The sequence below is a fragment of the Phaenicophaeus curvirostris genome, chromosome 3 (genome assembly GCF_032191515.1).
Source record: "Phaenicophaeus curvirostris isolate KB17595 chromosome 3, BPBGC_Pcur_1.0, whole genome shotgun sequence".
In the NCBI taxonomy this organism is placed as follows: Eukaryota; Metazoa; Chordata; class Aves; order Cuculiformes; family Cuculidae; genus Phaenicophaeus; species Phaenicophaeus curvirostris.
In genome coordinates, this window is record NC_091394.1 from 34,675,819 (window position 1) to 34,703,686 (window position 27,868).

General features: G+C 38.5%; 1 protein-coding gene across 1 annotated transcript in view; it reads right to left on the reverse strand.

Annotated features, from left to right (window-relative positions):
• Positions 1-1,891: 1,891 nt before the first annotated feature.
• LOC138718475 (uncharacterized) overlaps positions 1,892-27,868 on the reverse strand; it is a 50,147-nt gene continuing 24,170 nt past the window's right edge. Inside the window, exons 4-6 of the mRNA XM_069852982.1 lie at positions 15,714-15,923; positions 4,573-4,717; positions 1,892-2,203 (exon numbers count right to left, since the gene is read on the reverse strand). Of these exons, the coding sequence (XP_069709083.1) occupies positions 2,073-2,203; positions 4,573-4,717; positions 15,714-15,923 (486 nt within the window). The 3' untranslated portion in view covers positions 1,892-2,072. The remainder of the gene's footprint in view (positions 2,204-4,572; positions 4,718-15,713; positions 15,924-27,868) is intronic.

A 27,868-nucleotide genomic window follows, 5' to 3' on the forward strand; every position in this document is an offset into this window, starting at 1 on the left:
GAATGAAACAAGGGGAAAAATTAAGGACTCAAGATGCCTCCATGCACAATCTCCTTACTCCTGTAATTTTGATATATGAGTTGTAATTTTCTGTATTTTTAATGTTTGATCTTGCTGGTGAAGACACAACTGTGGCTCAGTCCTTGGGCCATCTCCTGCATGTGCCATTCCCAAGACTTTTGCTGTGCAGCTCCTGCCAGGTGACTTCTGTTTAGAAGAAGGAGGATTAGGTTTGGCCTGAGACTCAGACAGGTTTATAGCTTCTCACAACTTCTGCATGTTCAGATGGCAGATTTGAGTGTCTCCCAATGCCCATTACGGTGGAGGAAATAAGATTGCTGCATGATACAAAGACAGTCCTCAATGTCAAAAACCTCTTCTGGTGTAAATTTTCACATCTCCATCTTTAACTGAGCAGCCAAAAAGTACCTGTGCTGAGGATCAGGCTCCTCATCTGTAGATTATTGGATAATAATATCCTATCATGGAGATATAAGAGGGAATCAGAAAAGCTCATCAAAATGTTCAGTGACATGGCAGCAGATTTATGAGAAAAAAAAAAGATGTCATTATAAAGATGAAAAAAAAGAAAAAGAGAAAGGTCATATTCATTAGTAAGAAGGGAAGACCTGACTAAAGGAAAGTAGATGCAAACAATACAGATCTACCAGCACTTTGGAGTTTTGTTGTTAAGAAAGAAGGAGGTTTTCTTAGGGCATTCCATTAAAATGAGGTACTGCTTCTCTTTATTTTTACATTTTCAATCTTTTTATTATCATAGCAATACGTCTTCAACTGCTTCCTTAAGCATTAACAGCCGATTTATTTAATAAAACTGAGGATTGAGCACCACTGGAAATACTGCTTCCAATGGAATGCTCTCATGCTGTGATTGGTGAAGTGCTAAGTAATTTTCTTTTAATGCTAGCACATACCACTTAGCACTATATTTAACTGGATGATTAAAATCACTCATTTTTCATCCCCTTGCTTAACTGGTGCTCGGTGTAATCTATCTACTGTACTGTGAGCCTTGCGCCAGATATGTTCTAATAGACCTTGTTCTCCAATCTACAACAAGCATTTTAATTTTTAATTCATACTTATGTCTTTATCCTTTAATAGAACAGAACTACAGATGGGGAGTATGTTTTAGATAATAAGAGCACAGTAGGTACCTAGGGAAACTACACCACTAAAAGGATTCTTTATTTACACTTTTCAGTAATGACTACATATATATAGCTACATAGAAGAAAACTGTTCTAAAGGAACACTGCATAGACAGGCAATTACTATGCAACCATAACTGAGCATTACAGACAATGTTGCTGATAAAAGCACTTCAGAAAACAATTTCAAAGCCAAGGCCACACAGTGTATATTGACCAACAACCATGGGAACTCACAGGATGTGACAATGAAAACTAATAGGTAGGATTGTACATTTTCAGCAAAAATGTACTATAAATTCACTTAATATTTAAGCATACTGTAAATTCTTCTTTCAAGAATATGTATCGTTACAGAATTGTACATCCCAGATCAGATGAAAGTCAGTGGAGACACGTCAGCATAACTGAAGGACTAAAACTGATGAGCTGTCCTTCTGGCTGAACAAAGTTTTGGAACCAGATCCGCATTTGTTTAAAAAATCAGCATATTCCCATCAGAACTGAAGGTGTGGTGTCTTTGCACATTAAATCAGTCTTGTCTTCAGACTAAATAATGGCATGTTACCTACACTGAAGTCAAAATCTCACAGAACCAGTCTGGGATATCTTAGCTCAGGAAACCTAGGATATAGTATTGACAAAGAAATTTTTACCATTACATTCAGTCACATTCAAAGACAAAACTGAGGTCAAGAAGATGCATAAAGTATGATGATGCATAAAGTATGATGCTGCATATAGCATGCTGCCTCCCTGGTACTGTCACCTGTAAGATGCAGTAGTTTACAGATCACCACTGTAACTCATAGCAGAGGACAGTCATGTGGATAAGCAATCCTGGTGGCCTCCACTGCATTGCTTGTATCATTCACTCATTATAGGGTAATCAGCATTACCTCAGATGCCAGGGCAATCAGTGAGAAGAGCAACTCTGCTCAGGTAGGAAAATGTCCATAAAAAAATTCTGGAACTTGATGGTTTCTCTTCAGCTAGTTTCTTTTCCAATATTGCATAAAGGAGTTTAAAGTCTCAACAGGCAAAGAAAACATTAAAAAGGCAATTTTATTCATGTTATGGCAGAGAGAAGTCATCCAAATAATATTTGATGCAATAGAACTCACAGAAATCGCATCACTTCTTGTAGATATTCAGAAGATTTTTAACAGCATTTCTGTCTGGTTGTAATACAGACAAATACACACATATACACATGCCTACAAATCAATTAAAAGAAGAAAAAAAATGGCAAGTCACATTATTATCTTGCAAACCTGAAAAAACAGTGTTTTCAGAAGTGGTATTTAAACCTCAATCTTACCACTTAATGTCATTTAATGATTACTCAGATGGATAAGAACCTAGATTTAAGACTCAGAATTAATCAACAATGATCAAGACATTGGGAAAGAGCTTGCAAAGGTAATTGCATGTGCAAAAGTTTTACCATACCAGTGAGAACAAAGAGATACCAGAGACGCATCCACATTAGAAAGATGTCACTGATTACTTTGTTAATTGACTACAAGTGTTCTACATGAATGATTCAAAATAACAGTAAGGTAAGACATTTCCCTTTTCCATCTGCATTTTCAGGACAAAAAGGATCCTAGTACAGGGAAGACCAAAAGTCAGAGTACTGGTGTTCTACCTTTTATTTCTGCATTTACCTCTGACTTTGGTGACCTTGGACAAATTACTTCACCTTTCTTGCCTTTGTTCTCCTTTCCACCTTCTCCTTCTGTTGTCTCTTGAATTCTTTGCCTTTGGGGCATGGACTTAATTTCTTATGCATTCGAAGCCAAATAGAATAGGCACTGACTGGTTCAAACTAATGAGCAAGATTTTAATACTAGTAAGAAAGCATGAGGAAAACCTCCAGGTTGCTTTAAGCTGCCGTAGCTCCCAGGGAAGCAGGTCTGACCAAAGTTAAGGCCCCAGAAAAATTATGTTCTCTGAGATCTTGTAAATTTTTCAGCCTGTTGGGACTTGGCTACTGAACTGGTGGCATGAAACCATCATTGTTCTCTTCTGGGCACCTCTGCATCCTTGCAACAGCAATGGTGTTGTGCTTTGAACAATTACTGGAAACACTGTCAATGTTTTAGTCATGAAACTTGAAAGACAAATCAGCAACATTTTCCCCACACCCACTAGCAGGTACAAGCAAACTTGAAAAAGTAGGAACAAGCAAACCTGAGAAATCTAAGAATGTCCTGCTATTGGGAAAGAAAACAAATCATAAGAAATAATTTTATTTGCATGATCTGATCTGTGATCTGATCCAGTGAGCTCACCACACTGAAAATCTCGTTGAAGCCACAGAAGAGTTATGAATGGAGCATTTGCAGGACAACATCAGAAGGGTAAATCCTGGGAGATGATCACTACGCCATGGCTTTGGATCAGGATGTAAACAATCTGTGGATTACGTATTGCTGCAGGAATTAGCTTTTATCAGAGACAATGTGATTTCCTGAAGATTAGGAAAATTAAAGAATGGCATGATGTAAATACAGGAATGACAGTGTAGCAATGACCTCCTTTCCCCAACGAGAGGCATACTGGAACAAGAGCCCATACACTAAATTTATCAGTTTTCTGTCAAAAAAAATGTGTCTTGTGTGCTTATGTAAACTTTCAGAGGTTTATCGCTTAGAAGACAAGTTTACTGTGGATTTTAAAGTGACAGAAGGTGCTTTTAACTGAAGTATACTGACTACAGTTGGACCCAGCTGAGTGCAAAAATCCAAGGGAACCAGATATGGTACTGAGACCCTGGGTAAGGAATGAGACGAAATTGATATCTTGTAATAATAGGGATATCTAAGGACAGCCAGTGTGTTCTATAGTTCTCTGACATCCAACACTTTGATACTATCTATCTTTGATCAGCAGAAACATCACCTGGGAAATTGTCATACTTTGCATGTACTTCTCTAGACAAAGGGAGGGGCCCAGTGACTCTCAGTACACAGTGGAAAACACAACGCAAGCCTGAAAGATTGGGACTTTCACAGTCAGACCAATATGTTTGGACACATACACAATTATGTATAAAGTAGCTAATTTAATCCTGCCCTCAGCATGCTTTAAATGCTGTCCTTTGCTTTAAACAGATTGTTCCGCACTGTTTTAGTGTACGGAGTTTCTGAATGTGTTACAGTGTTTGGGTGAATCTTCAGCCTTCAGGATTCTTGCAACAGATTTATGAAACTACCCAACGATGAAAACCCACTAGAAAACACAACTGTGATATTTTAGCCCCAACTGACTGCACCCTAGTCTATCCAAGAGAAACCGTGTTTTCAAACCATCTGTTCTCTTCTATCCCTCCCATAGTTTTATGCTTAGGTATCAACATTGGTTTTCAGCTAGGTACAGAAATTGAAAATAATACCTTTCCAACTTGCTGTGCTCTTTTTCCTTTCCCTCAGCTTGATATGTGAAGATGTATGCAGCACACTGTCCATTTCACTTATGCACTCCTGGGCTGTGCTCATTTCATTACACAAAAGAATTTCTCCACTAATATCACCAAATGCCTGAAAAAGGGAACAGATAAAACCAACATATCATTATGGAAGTGATCAGTGAAATATCAGAGGGAACATAGATGACTTTGATAACACTTCCCCACCTCTCTCTTCTTGCTTTTAAAATGTTGTGGCTTAGAAGCTTTCTGTGTGTGTGAAATTTTCTTCTGTCATACTAATAACCCAGCTTTGCAGCAGCTTACAGTTTAGCTTTCATGGTTCAGTTCCACTCCTAGGCTTATAACAATTTTTCTAACAGTTCTGCCAAAATATTATAAAGTAAAAGTTAATGTAAATGTATTCACTAATACAGATAGAGCAGTGAGATTAGCAATTTAAGCACATGTGAAATGTGAATTCGCCTAATTTTTCTCAGACCCTAAATGCTTTGGTAAAACAGCAGAATGGGGATTTTTACGCCTGTTACTTTTAATAATTTCTCCTTATGATGCTCTTGACAGATGGAGAATTGAGTGAATAAAGAATAGACTTTCAAAGAAGAAAATCATGGCGAGGAGGATGAGATGATGTGTTATGGGACTGGAAACTGTTTATAAAGGCAAGACACGGCAGCAGACCAAGCTCAGTTCATTAGCAGTTACCACATCACATGCCAGATCCTCAGCTTGTGTCATATGGGTGGCAGTTTGCACAAGAGTGCCCCGGCTCCAATTGTTTTCACTTTCTGGAGTGCCGATATAAGAGAAATTTTGCTTAGATTAATGGGAGCAAAAATCAAATTTCATTGTCTTACTGGCTAGCATGGAAAAAGTAGATTGCTCCAGTAGTACTGTAATGCTTTAATGAATTTTACTATTCTCAATCTCATTTAACACAGCTGTAATAAATTATACAAATGCTGGTTTATGTATGAGAGTAATCTCTAATTTCTATTGTATTTTTGTGTACTTTTATGTTCTGAGTGAAGAAATATGTTAAAATATTTGTTGTAATTCTGGGTTTGATACTGGGAAATGCTGTTACCTCTAGAACAGGGAGATAACAGGCAAAACAGGGGGATTCCCCACCTCACATGAAAAACTGTGACTGAACATTGGAATGGTCTTGTGCATCCTACAACCTAGACACATTTCTTTGTACCACACTACTCTTTTTATTTAGCTAGGTATCACTTAAACAGAAAACAAACTACAATGGTTTTAGTTTTATTCTTTTACACTGATTCATAGTCCAGTTTTAGATTGCCTAATTGGTTTCTCTCATGACGTTAACAACCTTCAGGGCATGTCAGGCAAAGATACAATACCATGGCAGAGCATCACAGCAACACTTTTGCAAAATACAAAGCAAAGAAGACAGAAGACCAAAAAAGTGTCCATAGTATCACTGAGATAACAATATCCTTCCTGTTGCAATAATCTGAGAAAAAGATTCACATCAGAAGTATGGGATGTCATCCAGAGGGACCTGCACAAGCTGGAGAAGTGGGCCTAGGAGAACCTCATGAGGTTCAACAAGGCCAACTACAAAGTCCTACACCTGGGTTGAGGCAATCTATGGTTTCAATATAGAATTAGAGATGATGTGATTGACAGCAGCCCTAAAGAGAAGGACTTGAGGGTGCTAATTGATGAGAAGCACAACATAGGCTGTCAATGCGCTCACAGCCCAGAAGGCCAACCATATTGTAGGCTGCATCAAAAGAAGCGTGGGCAGCAGGTAGAGGGAGGTGATTCTGCCCCTCTACTCCACACTTGTGAGACCTCATCTGAGGTATTGTGTCTAGTTCTGGAATCCCCAACATAAGAAGGATATGGAACTGTTGGAACAGGTCCAGAGGAGGGCTATATCAGAGGGCTGGAGCACCTCCCACAAAGAAGACAGGCTGCAAGAGTTGGGGTTGTTCAGCCTGGAGAAGAGAAGGCTCAGAGGAGACCTTATAGCAGCCTTCCTGTATCCAAAGGGGGTGTTCAAGAAAACTGGGGAGGGATTTTTTACAAGGGCATGTAGTGATAGGATGAGAGGGAATAGCTTTCAGTTGGAGGAGGGGAAGATTTAGACTAGACATTAGGAAGAAATTCTTTGTGATGAGAGTGGTGAGTCACTGGCGCAGGTTGCCCAGAGAAGCTGTGGATGTACCCCTCCTGGAATTATTCAAGACCAGGTTGGATGGGCTCTTGGGCAGCCTGATCTGGTGGGATATCCCTTCCTATGGCCAGGGGAGGGGGTGAAAGTGGTCTTCTTTAAGGTCCCTTCCAACACAAACCATTCTATAATTCTATGACAAGATGTGGAAATATCATCCTGTATACCTGGAGATTTAACATGAATTCTCTGGAAGCTGGAACACCAATTTTTATGTTTCCACATGGGGAAAAAAAAAAAAGGTACAGGGAATATGTAGAGTTTACTGGAAAGGCCTCTGTGTTGGTGTTGGACAACGCATACCAAAAGCTCTTTCAAATTTCATTGTTCACATACCCAGCATTCCTGACCAAGACAGCAGAAACCCTTTGCTACACTCAAGGTGCTATCATTTAATTGTGTACTTTAAATTGAAGCTTGTATGGATATGTCAGATTTTTAGATGGGATCAGATGTTGTGTTCTAAATTCTGTTCTAAATTAAAATCCAAGTTGTTTCTGATAGCGATTTAATAGCAGTAACCTTACAGTGTACTAAAGTTCATTGTGCACTTACTGCAGTGTAATTACAGTGAGCAAAAATATAATTGATGCATTTTGTCAGTCTGTGTAGCTGCAAGGTACTTTTTCAAAGGTTATTTTCTTTTTATTTGGATAAAATATGTTAATGCTGTTTTGGCAATTATCCTTTGACTTCAGAGATTTTACTGCTGATTCAGGTAAAACTACATGACAGATTAATAAGTATTATATAAGCATATAAGAGTATAAAATATATTCTGCAGCAACTAGTGGCTGTACCCTTGCGGCACAAAGTCATTCAGAAAATCATTGAAAATACAGCAAATCTGGGTGTTTTAAAGTGGGTTGGAACTGAAAGCGAAGAGTTTCAGTACAAAATAGCACTTTTAAAGTACCTCTTAATTATCAGTACTGATGTTTGTTATACAGTACCACTACAGTGATATGGCAACATATTTCCAATAAGTGTTGGCTCAGACTGAATGGATGCACTCTGGCAGAACCCTTTTCTTTGAGCATCCAAATGAAACAACTCTAACTCCTCAGGCTCCCATGGAAAAATAAATGTAACTATCCATGCCCATGAACTACTATGGTATATAACCCTTTCTGCTCATCCCGTGCTTTCTGCCAGTATTAAAGATTGCAGCATGATTTAGAATTGCATATCCATATACAGAACAAGCTGATAATGCTGCTTTGTATGTATTTCTGTCATTTTCTGGTTATCTGAAAGCCTGTGTGTCCTGCTGAGAAACAGAGGTGGAATTATCTCATCACTTTCTTCCTCCTTCAGTCAGACCACAGGTAAGCAAGACACGGCATCTTGATGGCCATACATCTTTTTCCCCATGGCTCTGTGGCTTTCTGGAGTGGAGAGCAGATCAAACCGTGGATTTGGAAAAAAGTCTGGAGAGGGGAGAAATGGCTACATGCTGCAAGGCTGCCTCCTGCATTTCAATCCTGCTGCATGAAGCAGCATAGCCTGCTACACCTCAATTACTGCATCTCAATTTGCTGAAAACAATAAGGGCTTCATCTTATACCCAAAAGGGTAAACAACCTAAAACAGAAGGGATGGAGATGTAATTTCTCCTCAGTTGAGATGGAGTGAGCACATCCTCTTCTGCAGCAAATGGGTTGGTTTAGCCATCATAAAGGCAGGGAGCAATAGGCTGGGTCTATTTCAAAACAGAATTTACATGTCAAGTGAGAGATGAGCTAGATCAGTTTAAGACAATAAGCACACGAATGCAAGATTTCTCCAGGAAAACCCTTTTTCTAGGTCTCATCTTTTCAGTGGGGTGGAAAGAACTGCCTGGGCAACAACTGCGTTTCTTAAACTGATTACCTTTAATGGAATTATAGTATTAAAGGAGAAATATATACTGATAAAGATAACTTAAAACAGTCTGGTTTACTTGTTATTTGCAGAGGAAGTAGCAATACTGCCATGACCTTCTGCTAAAGATCTGTAAGTTTGCAGACTGTACTGATTTGATTACCTATGCCCATTGGAGCTGACTTTATCACGTATGATTCCCAACTGAATCTCAGCGCATATTGAGAGGCTTATCTTCCCACTGAATGCAATTGCAAATTATTACTTGTCTTCAATGGGACAAGACTAGATCTCAGAATTAGGTGGGAAGCATGTGGCGAAGCCTATTCAGCTGAGGAGTATGTGCAGACATAGAATAGTTTGGGTTGGAAGAGACCTTAAAGATCATGCAGTTCTAACACCCCTGTCACGTTCCACTAGATCAGGCTGCCCAAGGGCCCATCCAACCTGGCCTAGAATACTTCCAGGGATAGGGCAGCCACAGCTTCCCTGGGCAACCTGTGACAGTACCTCATCACTCTCATTGTGAAGAAATTCTTCCTTATGTCTAGTATAAATCTGCCCCTCTCCAGTTTATACCCATTGCCCTTGGTCCTATCACTACAAGCCATTATGAATAGTCCCTCCCCAGCTTTCTTGTAGCCCCTTCAGGTACTGGGAGGTCGCTATAAGATCTCCTCAGAGCCTTCTCCTCTCCAGGCTTAATAACCCCAACTCTCTCAGCCTGTCCTGCCATGGGAGGTGCTCCAGGCCTCTGATCATCCTCTTCTGGACCCATTCCAACAATTCCATATCCTTCTTATGTTGGGGATTCCAGATCTGGACACAATACTCCAGATGAGGTCTCACAAGAGAGGAATAAAGGGGCAGAATCATCTCCCTCTACCTGCTGCCCACACTTCTTTTGATGCAGCCCAGGATATGGTTGTTGGCCTTCTGGACTGCGAGCATACATTGTCAGCTCACATCAAGCTTCTCATCAACCAGCACCTCCAAGTCCTTCTCCACAGGGCAGCTCTCAATCAAGTCATCCTCCATCATGTAATGAAATCAGGCATTGTCCAGACCCAGGTGCAGGACCTTGCAGTTGGCCTTGTTGAACCTCATGAGGTTCTCCCAGGCCGCCTTCTCCAGCTTGTACAGGTCCCTCTAGATGACATCTCATCCGTCCACTGTGGCAAATGCACTCAGCTTGGTGCCACCTGCAAACTTGCTGAGGGTGCACTCAGTCTCGCTGTCTGTATCATTGATGAAAATATTAAACAGCACTGGTCCCAGGACGGACCCCTGAGGGACAACACTTGTCATGGTTCTCCATCTGGACTTCGAGCCATTGACCGCTACTCTCTGATGCCCCATTTACACCAAATAATTACCTTTGCACAGCCTCTTCCCAGACCAGAAGTCCTCACCCTCTCACTTTGGCCAATCCAGCTTATAGTTTGAAAAGGCCAGTGGTTTCCTGATTCCTTTGCAGGGTCTGGTGAGACGATGAAGCTGTATGATGATTAAGTCACTAGGTAGTGTACCAACCTCAGTCACTGAGCTAAAGCAACCCTCCCTCTTTCTCTTAGCCATAAATCTTCAGTGGCCACTGCAGTGAGACACTTATGAAAGCAGTGTGTCGGGCTTTTGTGGTAAACTTGGGCAATTTATTCCCTTAATGAAGTTAGAGTAAGAAAAAACTGCATTCAGATACAAGCTCCTCTGGGGTTGACTGTATGACTTATACACACACAGAAAAAAAATAGAGCCAAGTATTCATAGCAACATTACGTATATAAAAAGACTTTGTGGAATTAAGAATAAAACATGAGGCAATTTCTTGATTTGCCCAGGGAATATATGGAAGCGACAAATGTGTAGATTATTCTAAGGATTCTAAGGTCGTTTTTTAGTGTCATTATCAGATCCAAGAACTGTATATAAAAGCACACAGTCCTTCACATGCTAAAAGTGTAGTTTGCTCAAACAATTGTAAAATATTCAGTATTCGTAAGATTAAATATCTGAATATTGCTTCTGAAGGAACAGCTGTCAGCTTAAATCTAAAGTCTAGTTTGTTTACTGGCTGTATTTTATATCTGTTAGAAAATGACACCAAATGGCAATAAAATTGTTGTAAGTATTCTACTGGGGAATATAAATGCCCTTTGGTTACAGTGTACATATCTTTATACATAATTCCAGTATATTTTCCCTAGAATTATGTTAAATATGTAAAAAGCCTTTTCTCATAAAGGTAAAAATGCTAGATGTTTCCAAGCTGTAATTTAGCATTAGTGTCAAGATTGCTTCAGAAAATAAGCTACAGTTGCTGTTTCATTCTTTTTAAGTGTCACTCAGCATACCATATCTGATCTTGTATTCAAAATAAACTTATATGATTTTATTCACTTTTCCAGAAGTGCAAGAGAGTTTAGACATAATTTATAGCATATGGATTGATGTAAATAGTTTAAACTAAGTAATTGGCTAGTCACCTATGCTGTCTTATGCTATTACTACTAGGTGCTTTTCAAGTAATCAGAGAAAACAGATCTCTTATCCAGTTAGTTTACATTGGATGAATCCTTGACATTTGTGTAGATTTATTTGATAGATAAAATCATAATATACAAAAAGTTCCTCTACAATACTGAGGTTTAGTAGGCCTATAATAAGAAACTGATTTTTTGCTGAGTTAAAGTGACATATCTTTGCCCTTTTAATAAGAAATCAACTCCAGTCAGCAAAAGCTGAGATAAAAATCACTGAGTTGGTGTTATCACCATATAGACAGTAAACATGTACCACTACCATTAACTTTTCTGTGCGTGGATTTCAAACACATTTAAAATGCTAAAGATCAATAACTTCCTGTATATTACAATAACATAAGATTAATGAATAAGGGAAAGGATGAAAAGTGATTTATTTTGGGAAAGTCATTCCTTGGTTAGCCAATACCTAAATTGAGTGCTATAAAGGAGAAATATATTATAGGTAAAAAGGAAAATGAGTTTTACTGCATGTGAATTCTTTAAGTTTTATAATGCTTATGATAAAAGGACTGCACTTACAGGTTTAACCTCTATAATTTTTATGCTGAGTATTTTTAAAAAGTTCTTTTTATTTAACATTTCTAGGGCAATTTATACATGTCACCTTGTACTTAATGTTCCTTTTAAAACAGTTATTTTTGCCTCATGCTTATGAAACCTATAAAACTACTTTGCATACCAGACATGAAATTTCTAGGTATACCAGCAAAGCTGGACCTTTAATGGGAATACCATACTTAAAGAAAAAAGTATTTTAAAGAAATTATGCATAGTGAGACATTTATTCCTGGCTAATGTGCTCCTGCATACAACAATTACAAACTGGCCTTAGTGACTATAAAAAAAAAATATATATTGTTGAAGTGAGTGTTTTGGCTCCTTGGCTTAAATGGAGTTCACACTTAAGTGATTTGCTGAATTAGGGCTATGATAAAATCTCACTTTCATTAAAGCAAAAAAGGGTAGGATGGGGTTGTGAATATAATGTAAATTACCTTGTGAGCATCCAAAGACTTTAAAGCAAGATTATGCAAAATTCCTTTTATGACTGTCGAAGAATATCTACGGATACAGAACCCTATCTGAGGTTGAGGTCACTAGGAGTTGAACGCATGAATGTGAGAAAGAATTTGGCCTGGTGATTTAAATACCGTTCTCATGTCTGTTTGACAAGAAATATATTGACACTCCAATAGCCCAGAGCTTGCTAGTCTGCACACACACCTCAGTTAACAGAATGCTAAGAATCTCCTCATGCTGGTGATACCCTCTCAACAATGTCTATATTTGCACATGCTTTTTAAAGTTATTCTTATTTCTGTCGTTCTCTGCCAAAGTGCTCATTTCCTTCTATTATTAATATGCACATATTTCTGCAAGACACCTACCAGTAGCAGCAACCATCACACTGTAATGGGACAAAGCATTGCATGTCCAACACAGAGATACTAGTCCCTAAATGCTTGAATTAAGGAGGTCCCAATGCAGTAATTAGGAATAGGTGCAAACAGCTCTTTCAGATATGGTTACTGAAAGTCATGGAAATTAAAAAGTCAAAGAGGCTTCACTTTTCAGTCTTCAAAGCTACATGCATTCAGATTTTCTTAATAAACGTGAACAAAAAGTTACACTGAAATAATTACATTTTCACTCTTGGTAAGTTACTGTAATAAAAATCATTGTTTAATGCAACCCCTAGTTCCTAGATGCTGTTGAATTATTCCTTCTATTCTGCAGCTATACAATAGAACTTGTTCACCCAAAGAGAAGAAAAAAAATGAAAATTGGTGGGTTTCTTACTCTGTGGATTCTGCAGACGAGACAGATGTATACGCAAAGACAGGACATGTCACAGTTGCCACACACTGTTCCTACAGGTCATGTTCCTACAGACTCAAGACAACATTTTCTACAAATATCTTATCTCTGATGAGGAGAAGGCTTGCTGATCATGAAGAAAGAGGAAAGGCAGCTGTCATTTCTATAACAGGGAGAGAATAGGTGACAATCTCTGCCCTTGCCATTGGGGAAGAGTCCTTTCTCCTTCATCACTGCTGGTGGAGTGAGGAGGGGAAAAAAGGAGCCTGTCTTGTTTCTTCTGATGAAGTGTTGTACCCATTTTGGCAATCAGAGGATAAGATTGCAAAAATATCTTATGTAGGTAAGCTTCTGGAAGAGACAAGTTTTAATTACACCAGAAGGTGATCCAAATAAATACGTAGAAACTAACAACGAACAAATTGAGACTGGAGAATAAGAGGAGACTTCTGACCAAATGGACTGTAAGGATCCAGAAAAATCTTTCCGTGGGATCACTGGGTACAAAATACCTAAACTAGACTAGGTTTAGGTAAACTACACTACCTGCATCTTTAGAATTAGCTCTAAATATTCAGACTGAAAATGCTTGTTCATGATGCTCTTGTCCACAGAAGCAGCAGATGGGATAGATTATCCCAAGCCCACATAGTCCTCATTTGCTACACCCTTCAAAACCATACTTATGTTTACAATGCAACCTTTTAGCTCCAAAAGGATTTTCTAACCCCACTCAAGTACCACTTCTTGTCTAGCCATAGGGGCAGCAACAGCAGCAAGTGGTTAAGCTCAGGTGCATTTGTCCCATGGCAGCTAACTTCTCTCTAGTCAGCGTATAGTTTTAAAATTCATTAACTTATAGAATATTCCTAATTTGAGACTGAAGTAGAATGACTTGACCTATAAAATACACAAATGTATAATTACATCCATTATCAGCTAAATGTAACATCTGTATGCAAGTTTTACTGCAATTACTAGTTAGGCACAGTTCTTATATGTAATTGTATTTAAATCTACAAGTAAGAATGCTGTAAATCATGCATTGATCACCTGAATTAGAGGTGTAGCTTTCAAGACAATGACATAAGACTACAGCCATATAGATTTTAGGGACAGATGATGTTGTGATCTGGTGTGGGAAACTGTACAAAACTGACATGAGCCATCTACATTATGCGGTGTTCCCTTTGTGGATGCTGATCAGCATCAGTTCAGAAGCTGGAAGCTTCTAGGAAGCTTATCTGGTAAGACAAAATTACATTGCATGGGAATGCATTTCTCCTCTTTCAGAAATACAGAAAAGATTATTAATGAACAGTGCACTAGGTTAAGATCACCTCAGGTTTTTGAAACCCATCCTTCCACAGTCTTGTGGAAGCTGAATGAAACCTTAGGGCAGAAAAGCTGAGAAGAACTTAATTGGGAAAAGCCATTCTACAAAGTACTACTGTTTGTAACAGGTGAAAAGTAGGAATGGGGCTGTGTTGTTGGCCTCAAACAGGGAAAACGTGTTCTAGCCAAAATCTAGCCAACAATTTGTATGAGGATCTTCTTTAACAGACTTAGGAATGGACCTGGATCTGCCAGTTTCTTTATTTCAATAATTAAGTTCTACTTCATGTAGGCCACATGCCTTATCTTGTTTTCTTTGGCCAGCTCTAAGACTCTGGAGTCTTCACTTTAATGAATCACAAGTTCCTGAGGCACAGAATTATGTTTGGATTCCTTGAGGACAGTTTCCTTTAAATTAGATATTTTTTTAAAGCCAAGTAGGGCAAAGAAATAAAGAATAAAATCTTTTTGTGAAGAAAACAGCCTTGAAACATTAACCAAAAGAGAAGAAGCAATGTTTGCCTCATGCTGAAAAGACGTACTTAAAACTTTGGCTTAGAGATGAGCAGCTGAAAACTTTGTACTTCAGCATCATTTGTGCCAGTTTTCTATGGTAAACAGACCTCTGTGATGATTCTCCCACTTCTTATCTGGGTAGGTAAAGTAATATTCTATCGTTCTGTTTTCTCTCAGATGCCTTTATTTTTAAAGGTCTCTCAACACAAGACCAAAGGCAACAAGGAAATGAACCTTCTAAGCACTTGGAACAAAAATGAAAATGCAATGAACAAAATGCATCCTATGAAAGAAGTAATGGGCCATACTTTTTTAACACCATCCCGTATTGCATTTTAGTGCACAAGCTGCTAAAAATCTGAAAACATCCAGGATTCAATCTAAAATCTGTAAGACACCAGTAAGTGATCTAACTGTGCCTTAGCTCTATTTATCTGAGAAAAAGCTAAGTGAAAGACCATATCTGTAGTACTAGCTGGGAAAAAAATGTATGCAATACTTAGAACACTCAAATATATATAATAATTCCTGTACCAAATTATCTTGTGTGATTATATGTGATATATATTTATAAATAATCCTTATGTGTGTTCTTTCCATGTATATCTTACATAATTGCCTTTAAATGGCTCTGTAAACAATACTCAATTACTACTTTGCACTGCAAACACATTAAATCATTGGTTTTACACTACTGTTTAGGAACGAAGTCTTCTCATAGAAGATTTAAGTCCATATTTGTGAAGGGTCAGGCAGGTCTGTTTTGATGCTGACCTACTTCTGAAGTGCCCCTGTTTGCAGGTGAGGGGTCTGCTTGGACCTACCTCAATGATAGCCCCATCAGGTAGCCTGAGGAAGTTCCTGTAGAGCTCTTGGAAGCCGCTGAGGTGAACAGTGTAGACAGAGACACGAACGGTGGTTCTATCTCTGGACGTGGCTGCAGAGTCAGAGATTTCTCCCTCGTGCTGGAGGTCACAGCTGGAGACACCAGGCTTGCTGGCATGGTCCTTCCAGATATAATCAGATACTGCCACCTAGTGAGACAGAAGACCCCCCCATGCGCACACACACACACACACACACACGCACACACACGCACACACACACAGATTACCCCCACCCCCCACCAAAGGAACATATTTAATTAACTTCTGGCAAGAGCTTAACCGATTTAAAATGATTTTACAATAAATCTACAAAGCCTGTACCATATGCAGTGCTTGCACACAGTTCTCTACTACATTTTTTTTATGACATAGATCTAAATAGAGGAGATAGACAAATCCCTAGTGTATACTCTATAAAGTTAATTCTGCACAGATGAAGCTGTAATTGACTCCTGTATTAACCAAAAGTAGGGAGATCAAGCAGGGTAGGTTAAACAATAAAATGGCAATGCTGATTAAAAAAAAAAGAAATCTTCCTGAGAATATCATGAACAAGTATTTGTATTTCTCTCTCTCTTTGAGAAGCCTTTGCACCTGTACCCACAAGCACTTTTTAGTCTCTGATCTTTGTATGTTATTAAAATAACCTTGTGCTGCCAACTGAATTGTAGATGAGGCAAAGGAAAGAAGGTGTATTTTAGTGCATTGCATAAAGCTGTTTTATTGACATGGTTACCTAATTTCCCAGTTTGCTCTAAACAGGTTTGCTGGGGTAGGTTTTGAACCTCCCTGTGTCAGTCTGAATTAGTATGTAACATTTTTCATGTTAAATTTTCACACAGGTTGAGCAGAATTCAGGACTTCAGATGGGCCGTAGCACATAGCTTAAGCACATGTTATCCTTAACTAGAACTGATGATTAGAAGCATTATTTTTATACTCACACCAAAGTGCAAGCTTTTTAACCCTTCATTTTTGCAAAGCCTTTGTGTCACGCATTATCCCATGAGATACTACTCCTGTTTACAGTGGGAGGGGATAGGTGATATTGTTATATCCTTGCAATAGGCGATATTGTTATATCCTTGCAATAGGCATTCTCTTCCCAAGCTCTTCTCCTTAATGCAGAGGAAACAACTCTTTTTTTCATGGTCTAGCATGTCTCTTCTTTCAAGAAAATGTATTGCACTGGCTGAAATGATTGGAACTCATTCATGAAGCTGGCCATAGAAAACCTCTAGTTTAAGATAGGTGCATCAAACATCTTTTGCATAGTTTTGACCCCCTCAGCAACCCCCACCCCCCCCTTTTTTTTTCTGAAACAAACACCTCAGATTCTTACAAGAGATCCCAAAATCATCAGATACAATTTCCCCTCCCTACTTGGGAAAAGTTAGATTTAGCTCAGTTTGCCCGTGTTCCAGTTCATGTTTCCACAGCTGTTCTTATGCATTATGAGTAACCTCATAACTAGCACAGTGTGCCAATACCACGATCCTGACATGCACACTACTATTCTAAGAACTGCCTTAGGAGAGGACTGGGTTTAGGTGAATTAGGAAAGCAAGAACACACACTAGAAATTATCTCCAACACTTTTCCAGGAACAACAGAACAGTAGGAAATCTCATATTAGTGCCAGCTTTCATTTGCATCAGTCTTAAATGATTTTATACATTTTAAAACAAGGAAAGGTTATCTGGAATTTAAGATAAAATATGCACAGTCTGAATTTCCCACATCAAAGTCTCTGGTGTTAAGAGGCTTTTATTAAAAAACACTTTTCTAGGAACATACATCAGCTACAAGGACAGGACAAGCTCTCTATTTTCTTCTGCCTATAACACAAATGTGTCATGCAAGCTTGTCATACACAGATGCAAAAGCAGAAAGGTAGCTTCTGCTGGGACAGCATTTTCCAGAGGAGGCCATGACATAGCTTGTGAAATGGTAACAAAGACCCTACCACGATTGCCCTTCTCTCTCATCCCAGTGTCTCACAAGGAAGAACTCTGACCTACCCGATCAAGAGCACCGAGTCCTTCCTGGCCTCATGTTTTCTCTCTAATCTGTGACTTCAGGGAAGAGAAACAGCTAGGAGAGCCAGCTCAGAAATTAAGTCTGCATGGGATCCACAAAGCAAACAGAATGATCTCTGTTGTGACACTCCCTTTATGTTAAACGCATTTTCCCCTGTACTTCTTGCTTCCTTTCTTCAGAGTGTTTTCCTCCCTCCTGAATCAATCCCACACATTCCCCTGCTTCTTCCCTGGCCTTCATCTTAACCCACTTTCATTAAATCTTCCTGTCCTGCTTTCATGTTTGTCCCTGCCAACAAGTTGGGGGGAGGTGGAGTTATTCACCATGTATTTTGTAATCCATGGATCATTCACTGTGAACACCACATTCTCCTCTGCAGCTCTGTTTTGTCCATTTGAGCTGTGAACTCTGGGGGCAAAGAGGACAGCATGGGCCTTAGACTACCTTCACACAAGTAAATTACCACATATATTTTCAATTAATGGCAGACCTGAATGTAATTTACAGCATATAATTACCATGCTGGAAGCCAAAGCCACATCACTCAAACCTCTGTGCCTGAGCAAATCTTTACCTTGTCAGGAAGAAGACCTCCTTTAGAAGTTCCCAGCTCTGGGTCTCATCCCTGTGGCACCATATCCACATGGCACCAGGTATAGTATCAGGATCCTCGCCACCCAGCCTGAGAGCAGACAGATCTGCATGGTAGTAGTAATGAAAAACCCACCCAACAAGGCACCACATTTCAAGATCTGGTGAACTCCCTCAAAGGTCATTTATGTAACTAGCCAAGAGAATGTGACAATACTGATTGGCGTGTCCTCCCTAAAAACATGGCCTGATCATCAGACAACTGAGAGTGAGAAAGCACCACCAAACCTGATCATGTCATATTGAGGTGTACTGCTTTTGTCTAGGGTAGGCACAAGTACAAAGGAGGGAAATGGGATGTTTTGCTGGAGCGTCACTCATTGACCCTTCTTTAAAGTCATCCGCTAGCATGAGTTTGCCTAAAGGCAGGCTCTGCAATACGCAGTGGGATGGAACAGCTGAAAACCAATCCCAGGAAAGAGTAGCACTGCAGATTGCTGGGGATTTAGACACCCCAGCTCTGAAGGACCATTCGATTCCTTCCTTGCTAGCACCGTCTTAAAGTATTTGGCAGACAGATGTCCACTGCCTTGAAACTTCCAAAACACATTTCTGTGAAGTGATAGGTCACTGGAGAGCTGCTGTGGCCTACATAACCTGAAATAAGCTCCAAAAGTAAACTCTACTGTCATCTGAAATTTCTATCATGAAGTTAATCAAAAATGTCCATTCATTTCTACAGGAATACAATATGAGTTAATAAATCCACTGAGACAGGCTAGTCAAGAGACTGTGCATATAGGACATGTCAGAGGAACTGAAGTTAGCTATGATCTAGATTCACAAGGGCTGACAAGAAACCGCAAAATGCCAGAGCAGTGTACAGTAATCCTTAAATGAAATTCATCTTTCAGCAGAAAAACACATTAAGGATGTTAATTCAGTGACAAAAGAGGCAGGCCAGAACAGGTTCAAATGCTGAATATTTCAGAACATGACTTAATTAAAGCAGGAGTGTGAGGCTGTTAATTGCTTTATAATAGTTCAGCTTGAAATGAGGTCTGATTTGAATGCCCTTATAGTTTATTTGTTTATGTTATTATAATCACCAAATGTTACATTGACCTAATGCAAATATACAGTTTTCACTGGTCTTTATTGGGTTGGGTTTTTTTCCCTTCAGTCCTCCTGTCTTTGTGCAAGTATGCAAAGGGAAGAACTGGGAGGAAGGGTCATAAATTTAGGTCAGATCAGATGATTCAGTAAGTCTCATGTGAGTTTTAGTCTTATTAATAATTTTAATACATTTTTTCCTTGACAACAATGATTTCAATCATTGTTCTTTTAACGTACAGTGTGACGTTATACACAGACGTGTATACACTTTTAAAGGAATGGAAGATGCTTCTTGTATAAAGAAGGTAAATTATGTCACCACTTTCAAATTACAGTACATAATCTAGAAAAAAAAAGACAAAAATAAATTTGTACATATAAATACAAATGTACTTTGTCATATAACTATATCATACCATACCAAGTGTATAAAAATATGTTATTGAAGTAGAACATAATAACATTTAAAATACAAATATATTAATAAATGTATATTCATAAATATATTACACACATGGACAATTATTATTAATATTTCCAAGGTCAGGGTACAGAAAATGCCATATGAGTGCATAAAGGCACTATGAGATTTTATGTTGTTTGACAGCTTTTGTAAGAGGAAAAAGGAAAAAAGAAAAAAGAATTAGTCAAACTTTCTGAGCTAGAGTGGGAATGAGAGAAAAACTGACTTTTCGTGTGTTGAAAGATGACATTGGCATAAAAAACCTTCTTTTAAAAAAGTTGAAAACAATGCATATCCATGTGTATCCAAACACTTGATTATGAGAGGCACTGATTCTCGCAGTATTATTATTAGCAGTGTAATGTGAACCAATTCCAGCTTCATGCATTGCAAAAGGTATAAAAAATGTTTGAAAGCAGCATTCAAAGTAAATGTGTAAAGTGAACAATACAGACCAAAACAACCAGCTGAGAATGGGCAGAACTACAAGTTGGTCATGACAAAAAATTAGCAAAAGTTACAAGCTGTTAACTTTAGACAAAAGGGCAAAAGTGTTGAAATTACAGGAAAGAAAGGCATCAAAAGTCGAGGGTGCTGTATTTACTTCAAGTAACTTTCATAAACATGGTAAGAGTATTTTCTGTGGTAAGAGTTGTAAATATGGGAATTGCTATCCTGGAGGCAATCTTTACTAAACCAGTGTAGCTGTACAATTAAAAAAAACAAAAGCTGGCTAGTATTAACCTCCAAGGGAAGCTCAGAACCCAAGTATTGTAAGCTCCACCTCTAACATGCTGTTGCTAAAAAACTTGCCAGCAACTCCAGGAGAAGAATTTATGTAGACATGCCTAACAATGCCCTTTCTGCCCGTATCAGAGGCACCTTGGTGGCATCGAGGTCTGAGTGAGGCTATGACTGAACCTCAATAAGAACTTGCTGTGACAGTGTGGAAGATTTTCAAGCCACCAAATGTAAGATGATTTTTTACAAGAAGTGAAAATTATCTCAGTTGAAATAAATGATGAAATTAGAGAAATGGAAAACAAAGGCGTGAACAAGAGAAGCTATTAGAACTGCCAAAAGTCATACCATCATGAGAAAAACACAACCAGGTACACTGATGTCCCTTATATTTAGTACTTAAATGTATAAACATATACATACTTATACATAAATAGAGTACTTTGGTGGAGTGATGGCATATGCTCTCTCACCTGGGGCAATAATGAAGTATGTAAATGTCTTGGCGTAGCAAGCACCTTTGGCCTGCTGTTGGCAGAGGACTTCTGCCAGATGTGTGGCATAACAGCCACACTCTGACCTACAGAGCCAGATCAGTGGCAAACGCAATATCCCCACCTACTACTGTCTGTAGTAACTCTGCAGATAAATAACTTGTTTCTAAATCATCCTCTTTATGAACATAATGGACCAGTAGTATCCAGGAATTGTTTATTTCAGTCAAATTATGAATGCCTGAAGCATTGTTGTTATAGTCTTCCCTGATTTATTTAATAAACTGACATGGACAGACTGAATGATGAAAATAACCATATACAGAGAATAACCTCTTTGTAAACGACTGAGGAGAAATCCCAGAATAGATTTATAGCAAGCTGCTCAGCATTGTAACACTGGGAAAGAGCGGAGGGTTTTTTGTTTCTGAATTACGATAGCATCATGTTTATGGATTTGTCCAAATGAACAACAATGCAGATCTTTTCTAGAGGATTATTTTAATCTCCTGCTTTTAGATATTACAAAGCAAAGTCACTTATTTCTTACCACCATGCACCCATTGCTAGTGTAGTCTGCTGCTTACCATATCATCATTTTGAGTCTAAATCATATATGGTTTTAAGTCCCTATACTTGAGTCATCCATAAATATTTTCCAAATAAATTTGAAAAAAAACCTCAGGTATTAAGTCTTTTAAGTCAAGGAAAACTGATATTTAATTCAGCAAAAACCTTGAAGAGTGAAAATTAAAGGCCACAGCTTTCTTGCATTTCCTTGTGCATAGCAGTGCCTTTGTCCATTAATTTGCCCTAAGGAAAGGAGATAAAATACATTCCCTTCCTATTCCAGAGACTCCTGCTATATTCTAAGCCCAGAATGGGTTTAGTTCAGACGAGTAAGAGAAATCTCTCTCCATGCCTCATTTCCCAAATTTATAAGGGATGCTGGAATCAGTTACTTAAGAAAGCATCTTCAGTAACTTCAGACAGACAGGATTTTTTATACAAAAGTGTTTAGGAAAACCTATTTTCCCTATGGAAGTCAGAATTTTAATACATACAAGAGCATATCTGTGTAAATAAGTGTCTGCTATTCATTATCTGCTCATCAACATTTGTTATTTATTACTCATCTGTTTACACATGTAATGCAGTCAGAAAGCAGAAATAATACTATAGGACTTTGGTGACCAAATGTACACCAGAAACAACAAATACTAAATAGATCAATGGAGCAGCTCATCTTATGGGATAAAATTTGCCCGTGGAAGACATTCTGCAAAAATTTGTGAAAATAGCCCTAACAGAACTGTATTAAAACAGTGTGGTTCCAAATGAATTTGCAAACAGAAAACAAAGGACCTACGTTTATCAGTTAGCCTGTTTGCAATGAACATTTTATTTTAGACTTCCACCATTTGGAACAGATTAAACACAGAGAAAAGATAGGTAAAAGAAATAAGTCTATGTTCACAGATTTCATTCACCATGTCCAAGACCATGTGCATACAAAATATGTATCTGGTTATGAGACATACTTTTATTCACGTGTGACTTATGTCAGATGGACAAATCTGTTTCTTGTAACTAAATAACATTTTTAATTCTGGATCTCTACATGGGCTGTAAACCACCTGAGAAATTAAAATTTAAATACATGGGAATGGTAACTTCTAGCTGCATCTTCTTCAGCTTCAGAAAATTTTCTTCTGTGAAAGCAGAGGAACTGTATATTCTTGCACCAGAGAGGTAGATTATAGTGTAAGCTGTATTCTTGCACCAGAGAGGTAGATTATAGTGTAAGCTGTATTCTTGTGGAGAGTGTCTCTTATTGGATACTTGACTAAGTCTGGATTTTAATATTTTTTTAAATAATCTTTAAATAATAGCAAAATCACTATGAGCGTGGGTTTTTTTTTAATTTGCCTAATTTTTTTCCCAAAGTTTTCCTAATTTGCTTGCTTAGACACAGCTTTCCTTTCCAGCAAATGGAAGGGACATAGGAAAAAGAAGGTGAAAGATTTTCAGTCAACTTCAACACTTTTGCTAAAACACATGAAAATTCATGAAGGGTGCTCTCCTTTAGAAATACTGTCATTTTTCTCTGACTTTTCAGTAGTCCTAATGAGTATACTGACTACTCCATCATGGATATTTATTATTAGCAAACAGATTCACCATAGACACATCTAGAAGCTCACTCAGGCTGCAGCCCCATTGCTCCAGCTGCTGTACAGACAGGTAGGAATGGGCTGCCCACAGAGCAAAGACTTAACAGCCTATGGGAGATCAAAGCAATAGTTGTATTAGCACATGTATGTGGTCACTTACTTTAACTGTTTCTAAATTATCTTATCTGTTCCTCCAAATAATTCCCGGCTGCTTTCTTGCAGATATCACCCTAGAGGTAGGCCATGGAGAGACAAGTGAAGGAAAAAGGTTTCACAACCGTCTTCCAGGCAGGATGAACAGTAGTGGAAGGGCCTGTCCTATTTGGGTAAGAATTTAATGCTCCATGGCAGTAAAACAAATGCTGCTTTCATTGTAGAAAAGAAGGGAAGAAAGCAATGAAGATCACAAAGTTTCAGGTCTTCCTTTTTGGTCAAGACTGGTGTTTCCCACTGCCATCCTATCCCTTCTGCCATTTTCATCCCAACGATCTTTTTTCTGCCTCCACAGGGCTAGCACCCTTCCTGCAAGCTCAATGGAACTTTATCCAAAGTTGCCTCAATTCCTAAGACAGGTCTTTGTTGTTAGTTTACTCCTTCCTTTTTCTGCCCCAGGGTTTTATTTTTGGCTCTTGCAAATATTTTAATCATATCTGGCACTGATCCTTCTCTAGAAATCTAGAAGTAGAAATCTACTCTAGAAAGCAGACAAAGGGCCAAAGGTTCAGGGCAGTTTGCATAAGTCTTCAGCAGAGTGTGCAAACCATTTGGGTCTGAAAAACTTGTCAAAAGAAGTTGCAAGATCAGGCTGCCTCCTGGTGTTCTCTGAATGCATCAAGAGCCTTTGAGCAAGGTCTTCTTCCCTGCTTGAGATAAGAAAACAGATAACAAAAATTCTTCTGATAATATTTCTCACATTTAGCACAGTATTGCAAAACCAACCCCCTTTGTGGTATTTCAGTAGTCTGCCTTCAGTTCAAGGAAGAACCATGAAATGCACCAAAATAAAAAAAAATTAAAAAAAGAAAAAGCCAACAAAGTAAAACTGACTGTTAGGAACCCTAATAAATGGTTCGGTGTTCAGCTTCAAGTTTTGGGCAAAGGCGTGGCATGATTTTATGCATGGAAGAATTTGATTTCACCTTAACTAGTTTGCTCTTGATGAATTAAAAGTTACTGTCTAAGATATCAAAAAACAATTCTAGTGCATTATTGAGTCTGATGTGCTTGGTCTGTAAAAAAAAAAAAGGTTTAGCATTCTGTGACCAATTGTCTATTACAATGAAGCTTATTATTAGTAGCGTATATTTTTATATCCTTATTTTTTCCTTCTCAGAAGACAGCAGAGTTCAGCATCCGATAAACATGTAAATTGCATTTTCCTTTTCACACAGAACAGATTTCAACTTCTGAACCAGCAGTCAACAAAGATTCCCCCAGCTGCTGGGAAAAAAAGTAAGTATTTATGAAGAAAGGCATAATAAGATCAGAGGGAAGCCTGTCATAAAAATGCACATTGCATAATACATGATGGATCAGCTCTATTATTTAACTTTTGCATAGATATAACAATACAGAGATATGCTAACCATCATAGTCAGCATTAATTTACAGTGGGAAAAATAATTAGAATCTCACTTTTTCTGAAGAATGGAGTGAAAATGTAAACAATGCTTCCCTCCAGGCAAGTGCTTTATCAAGTTGACAGGTGCATTTGAATTTCCATGGGTGGGGGACATAATAGGTTATTTATGTGTCATTTTAATAGAAAGGCCCAACCATCAAGATGGACAGGAGACTTTATCAGTACTGCTGTTTGCAACTAATCCACCAATTTAATACCCCATGAAAATACCTGCAACAAAACCTGGACATTTTTCTTTTCCACTCCATTATAGGCAAATCAATATGGGCACTATTCATCTCAAATCTTTGGCTCAGCAGGTGCCCACTACACAGAGCTCCTCACAACACTGGTGTGTCAGCACAGCTACATAAGCATATAGATTAAGCCTTGTGGTGCACTAAGTGACTCCAAGACAGGATCACAGAAGTGTATTTGAATCAATAGTTCACCCACATATACAAGTAAGCAAGCAAAAAACTTTGTTGGTTTGGGGTTTTTTTGAGAGGAAAGAGATGACAACCCACAAAGCTGTGGCATGGGTCCTTCCAGGGTGTCTCTACTAGTCAAGGCTTCTGTGCTATCTGCACTACTTTCCTTACTTTCCTCTTGGAGTATGAAGTTTCCTATAGCAATGGTAGTTGTTGCATGGGACAAAGCAGCGAGCCTCATGCACTGAATACTGCAGGGGGCTGAGACCTGTCTTGTGCTAGGTGCTGTGAGAATTCATGCAGAACAAAAAGACAGCTCCACCCCACAATTCAGGTACAAACAAGACCCAATCCTGCCAGACACTTCAATAGCTCATCAGTTTAGTGATATATTTGTCTTGGAAATCTTGACTTTTGATCAAGATTACCAGTTTTGCTGGTCTTTTTAGAACTGATGTTTTTCTCTGTGGATGTAGTATTCACGTCTACACAAGCATGCATAAACGTTGTTAATATGCAAAAATATTGCTTAATTATTATACTGATAATTAAGTATTTCATATAGAGAGCATCAGGTTTTATTTCAACATTGAAAATAATCCAGCACATCTTTTAAGAGTTTTTGATTACTGTAATAGTATTTAAACTAATGAGTGGCATTTCCTTGGTTGTGGAATAGCCACAAGTCAGAAAAACGTTATGCATCTCCTAGATGTGACAGGTTTATTTACACAGATTTGCCATGGAAAGGAAAGATGCTGAAATGTGTACTCCAGTCATACACTCTTGTGTGCTAGCTCCATTAAATAGTGCTATTTTTTGTCCCGTATTGGACTGTTAGGTTCATTGACAGATAACCCTGGTCTGACCCAGATTAAGTTTGAAAGCCACGCTCCAATTTCTTCTTCTCGCCTTGATATTTTCATCTGTACCAGCACATAGCTTCCCCCTGTATGTAACACAGAGCGTATACTGACAGCTCCCCTCTTCTTCACTGGTGTATGTACATATCTGTATGGCCAAAATTTGACCTGATCGACACAAGAAAAAAGTGTTTTCCATTAGAGACTATTTCAAAAAAGTGTCTTCATGAGCTGAAGGTTTTCATTATCACAAATCCTTCCTCATCTGCGTGCAAAAGTTCAGTTTCCAGATTCATGACTCACCAGGATCTACATGGACTAGAAAAACAGACCGTGGTGAGCTTGAAAAGTCTTAGAAGAAGTCTAAGGAGGATAGAGGTAATGAGATCATCTACCATTCCTATGCGCGCTCAGAAGTATGTTCGAATTCTATAGAAACAATTCTTTCCTAAAAAAAAAAAAAAGCACTGGTACAGCTCCAGATATGTTACAAGAATATAACTGGGAGTATCTTCATGCCTCCTGGGTAATTCCTAAGAACGGCTATCCCTGAAACTTTTTGCCAAGGTAAAATATTCACAACAACAAAAATTTGACTGAAAATAGACATGAGACGTTTCCTATGCTGAGTCCTTTAGTCTGCAAAGCTCATGCATCCCTGTGATTAATTAGGAAATATTATTCATTGCAAGATCCAGTTATAATAAAATATATGTTTTCTGAACATAGTGTCTTATCAAGCTTCAGAAAGAGTCACTGCCCTATTATCCTCCCATTAGTTCTAGCTTGGTAACAATGTTTTCTGATGGGAGGACAATGCCTCTTCTCCCACCTGCAGAAAAGAATTTTACTGTCTTCTCTCCTAGGGCATGCGACATAAAAAAGGAGGTCCAACATAAAAAAAGAAGTCCAACATAAAACAAGGAGGTCCAGTTCCAGGAAGCAGAGGGTTTGCTGCACACACCTGTGCTGTTAGCCTGAGAACAAGCAACACGAGATCTGCAACACAATGCATTAAATAGATAGTCCCCACAGCACCAGCTTGCAGGAATAACTTTGAGCAGCTGAAAAGAGGAAAACTGAGAAATGGCTGCTTCTGCCAAGGCAATTTATCCACGACAGCCCTCTCTCTTGGGTGTCATTCAGGAGCTTATAGGATTCAGGTTGTAGGCTAGATGAAATCCCCTGGGAGCAATGGTGAGCAGTCACACATGAACCAAGAAAAGGGAGCCCCGAGAAAGACATGGATTAGGAGAGCACAACTGGCATTGCTTGAGCCCTGGTCCATGACCAAGGGTGAGACAGTGTCTTCCTTAAGTGAAAACACCTTTATATTTCATTCACATATATAATAGTACCATAAGAAGTACATCACAAACTATAAATAGAAAAGCACAGGGAAGAAACACAAATAAATTACTTGCTTAGTCTTAATTAATGTTTTAAAAGGCAGCTCAGTCTGTGTAGAATAGCAAAGACGCACAACTATAGGATGCTGGGTAGGCAAAATGAATAAAAATGGAAGTCTAAATTTTAAAAATTTCATACCAGTGCCTAT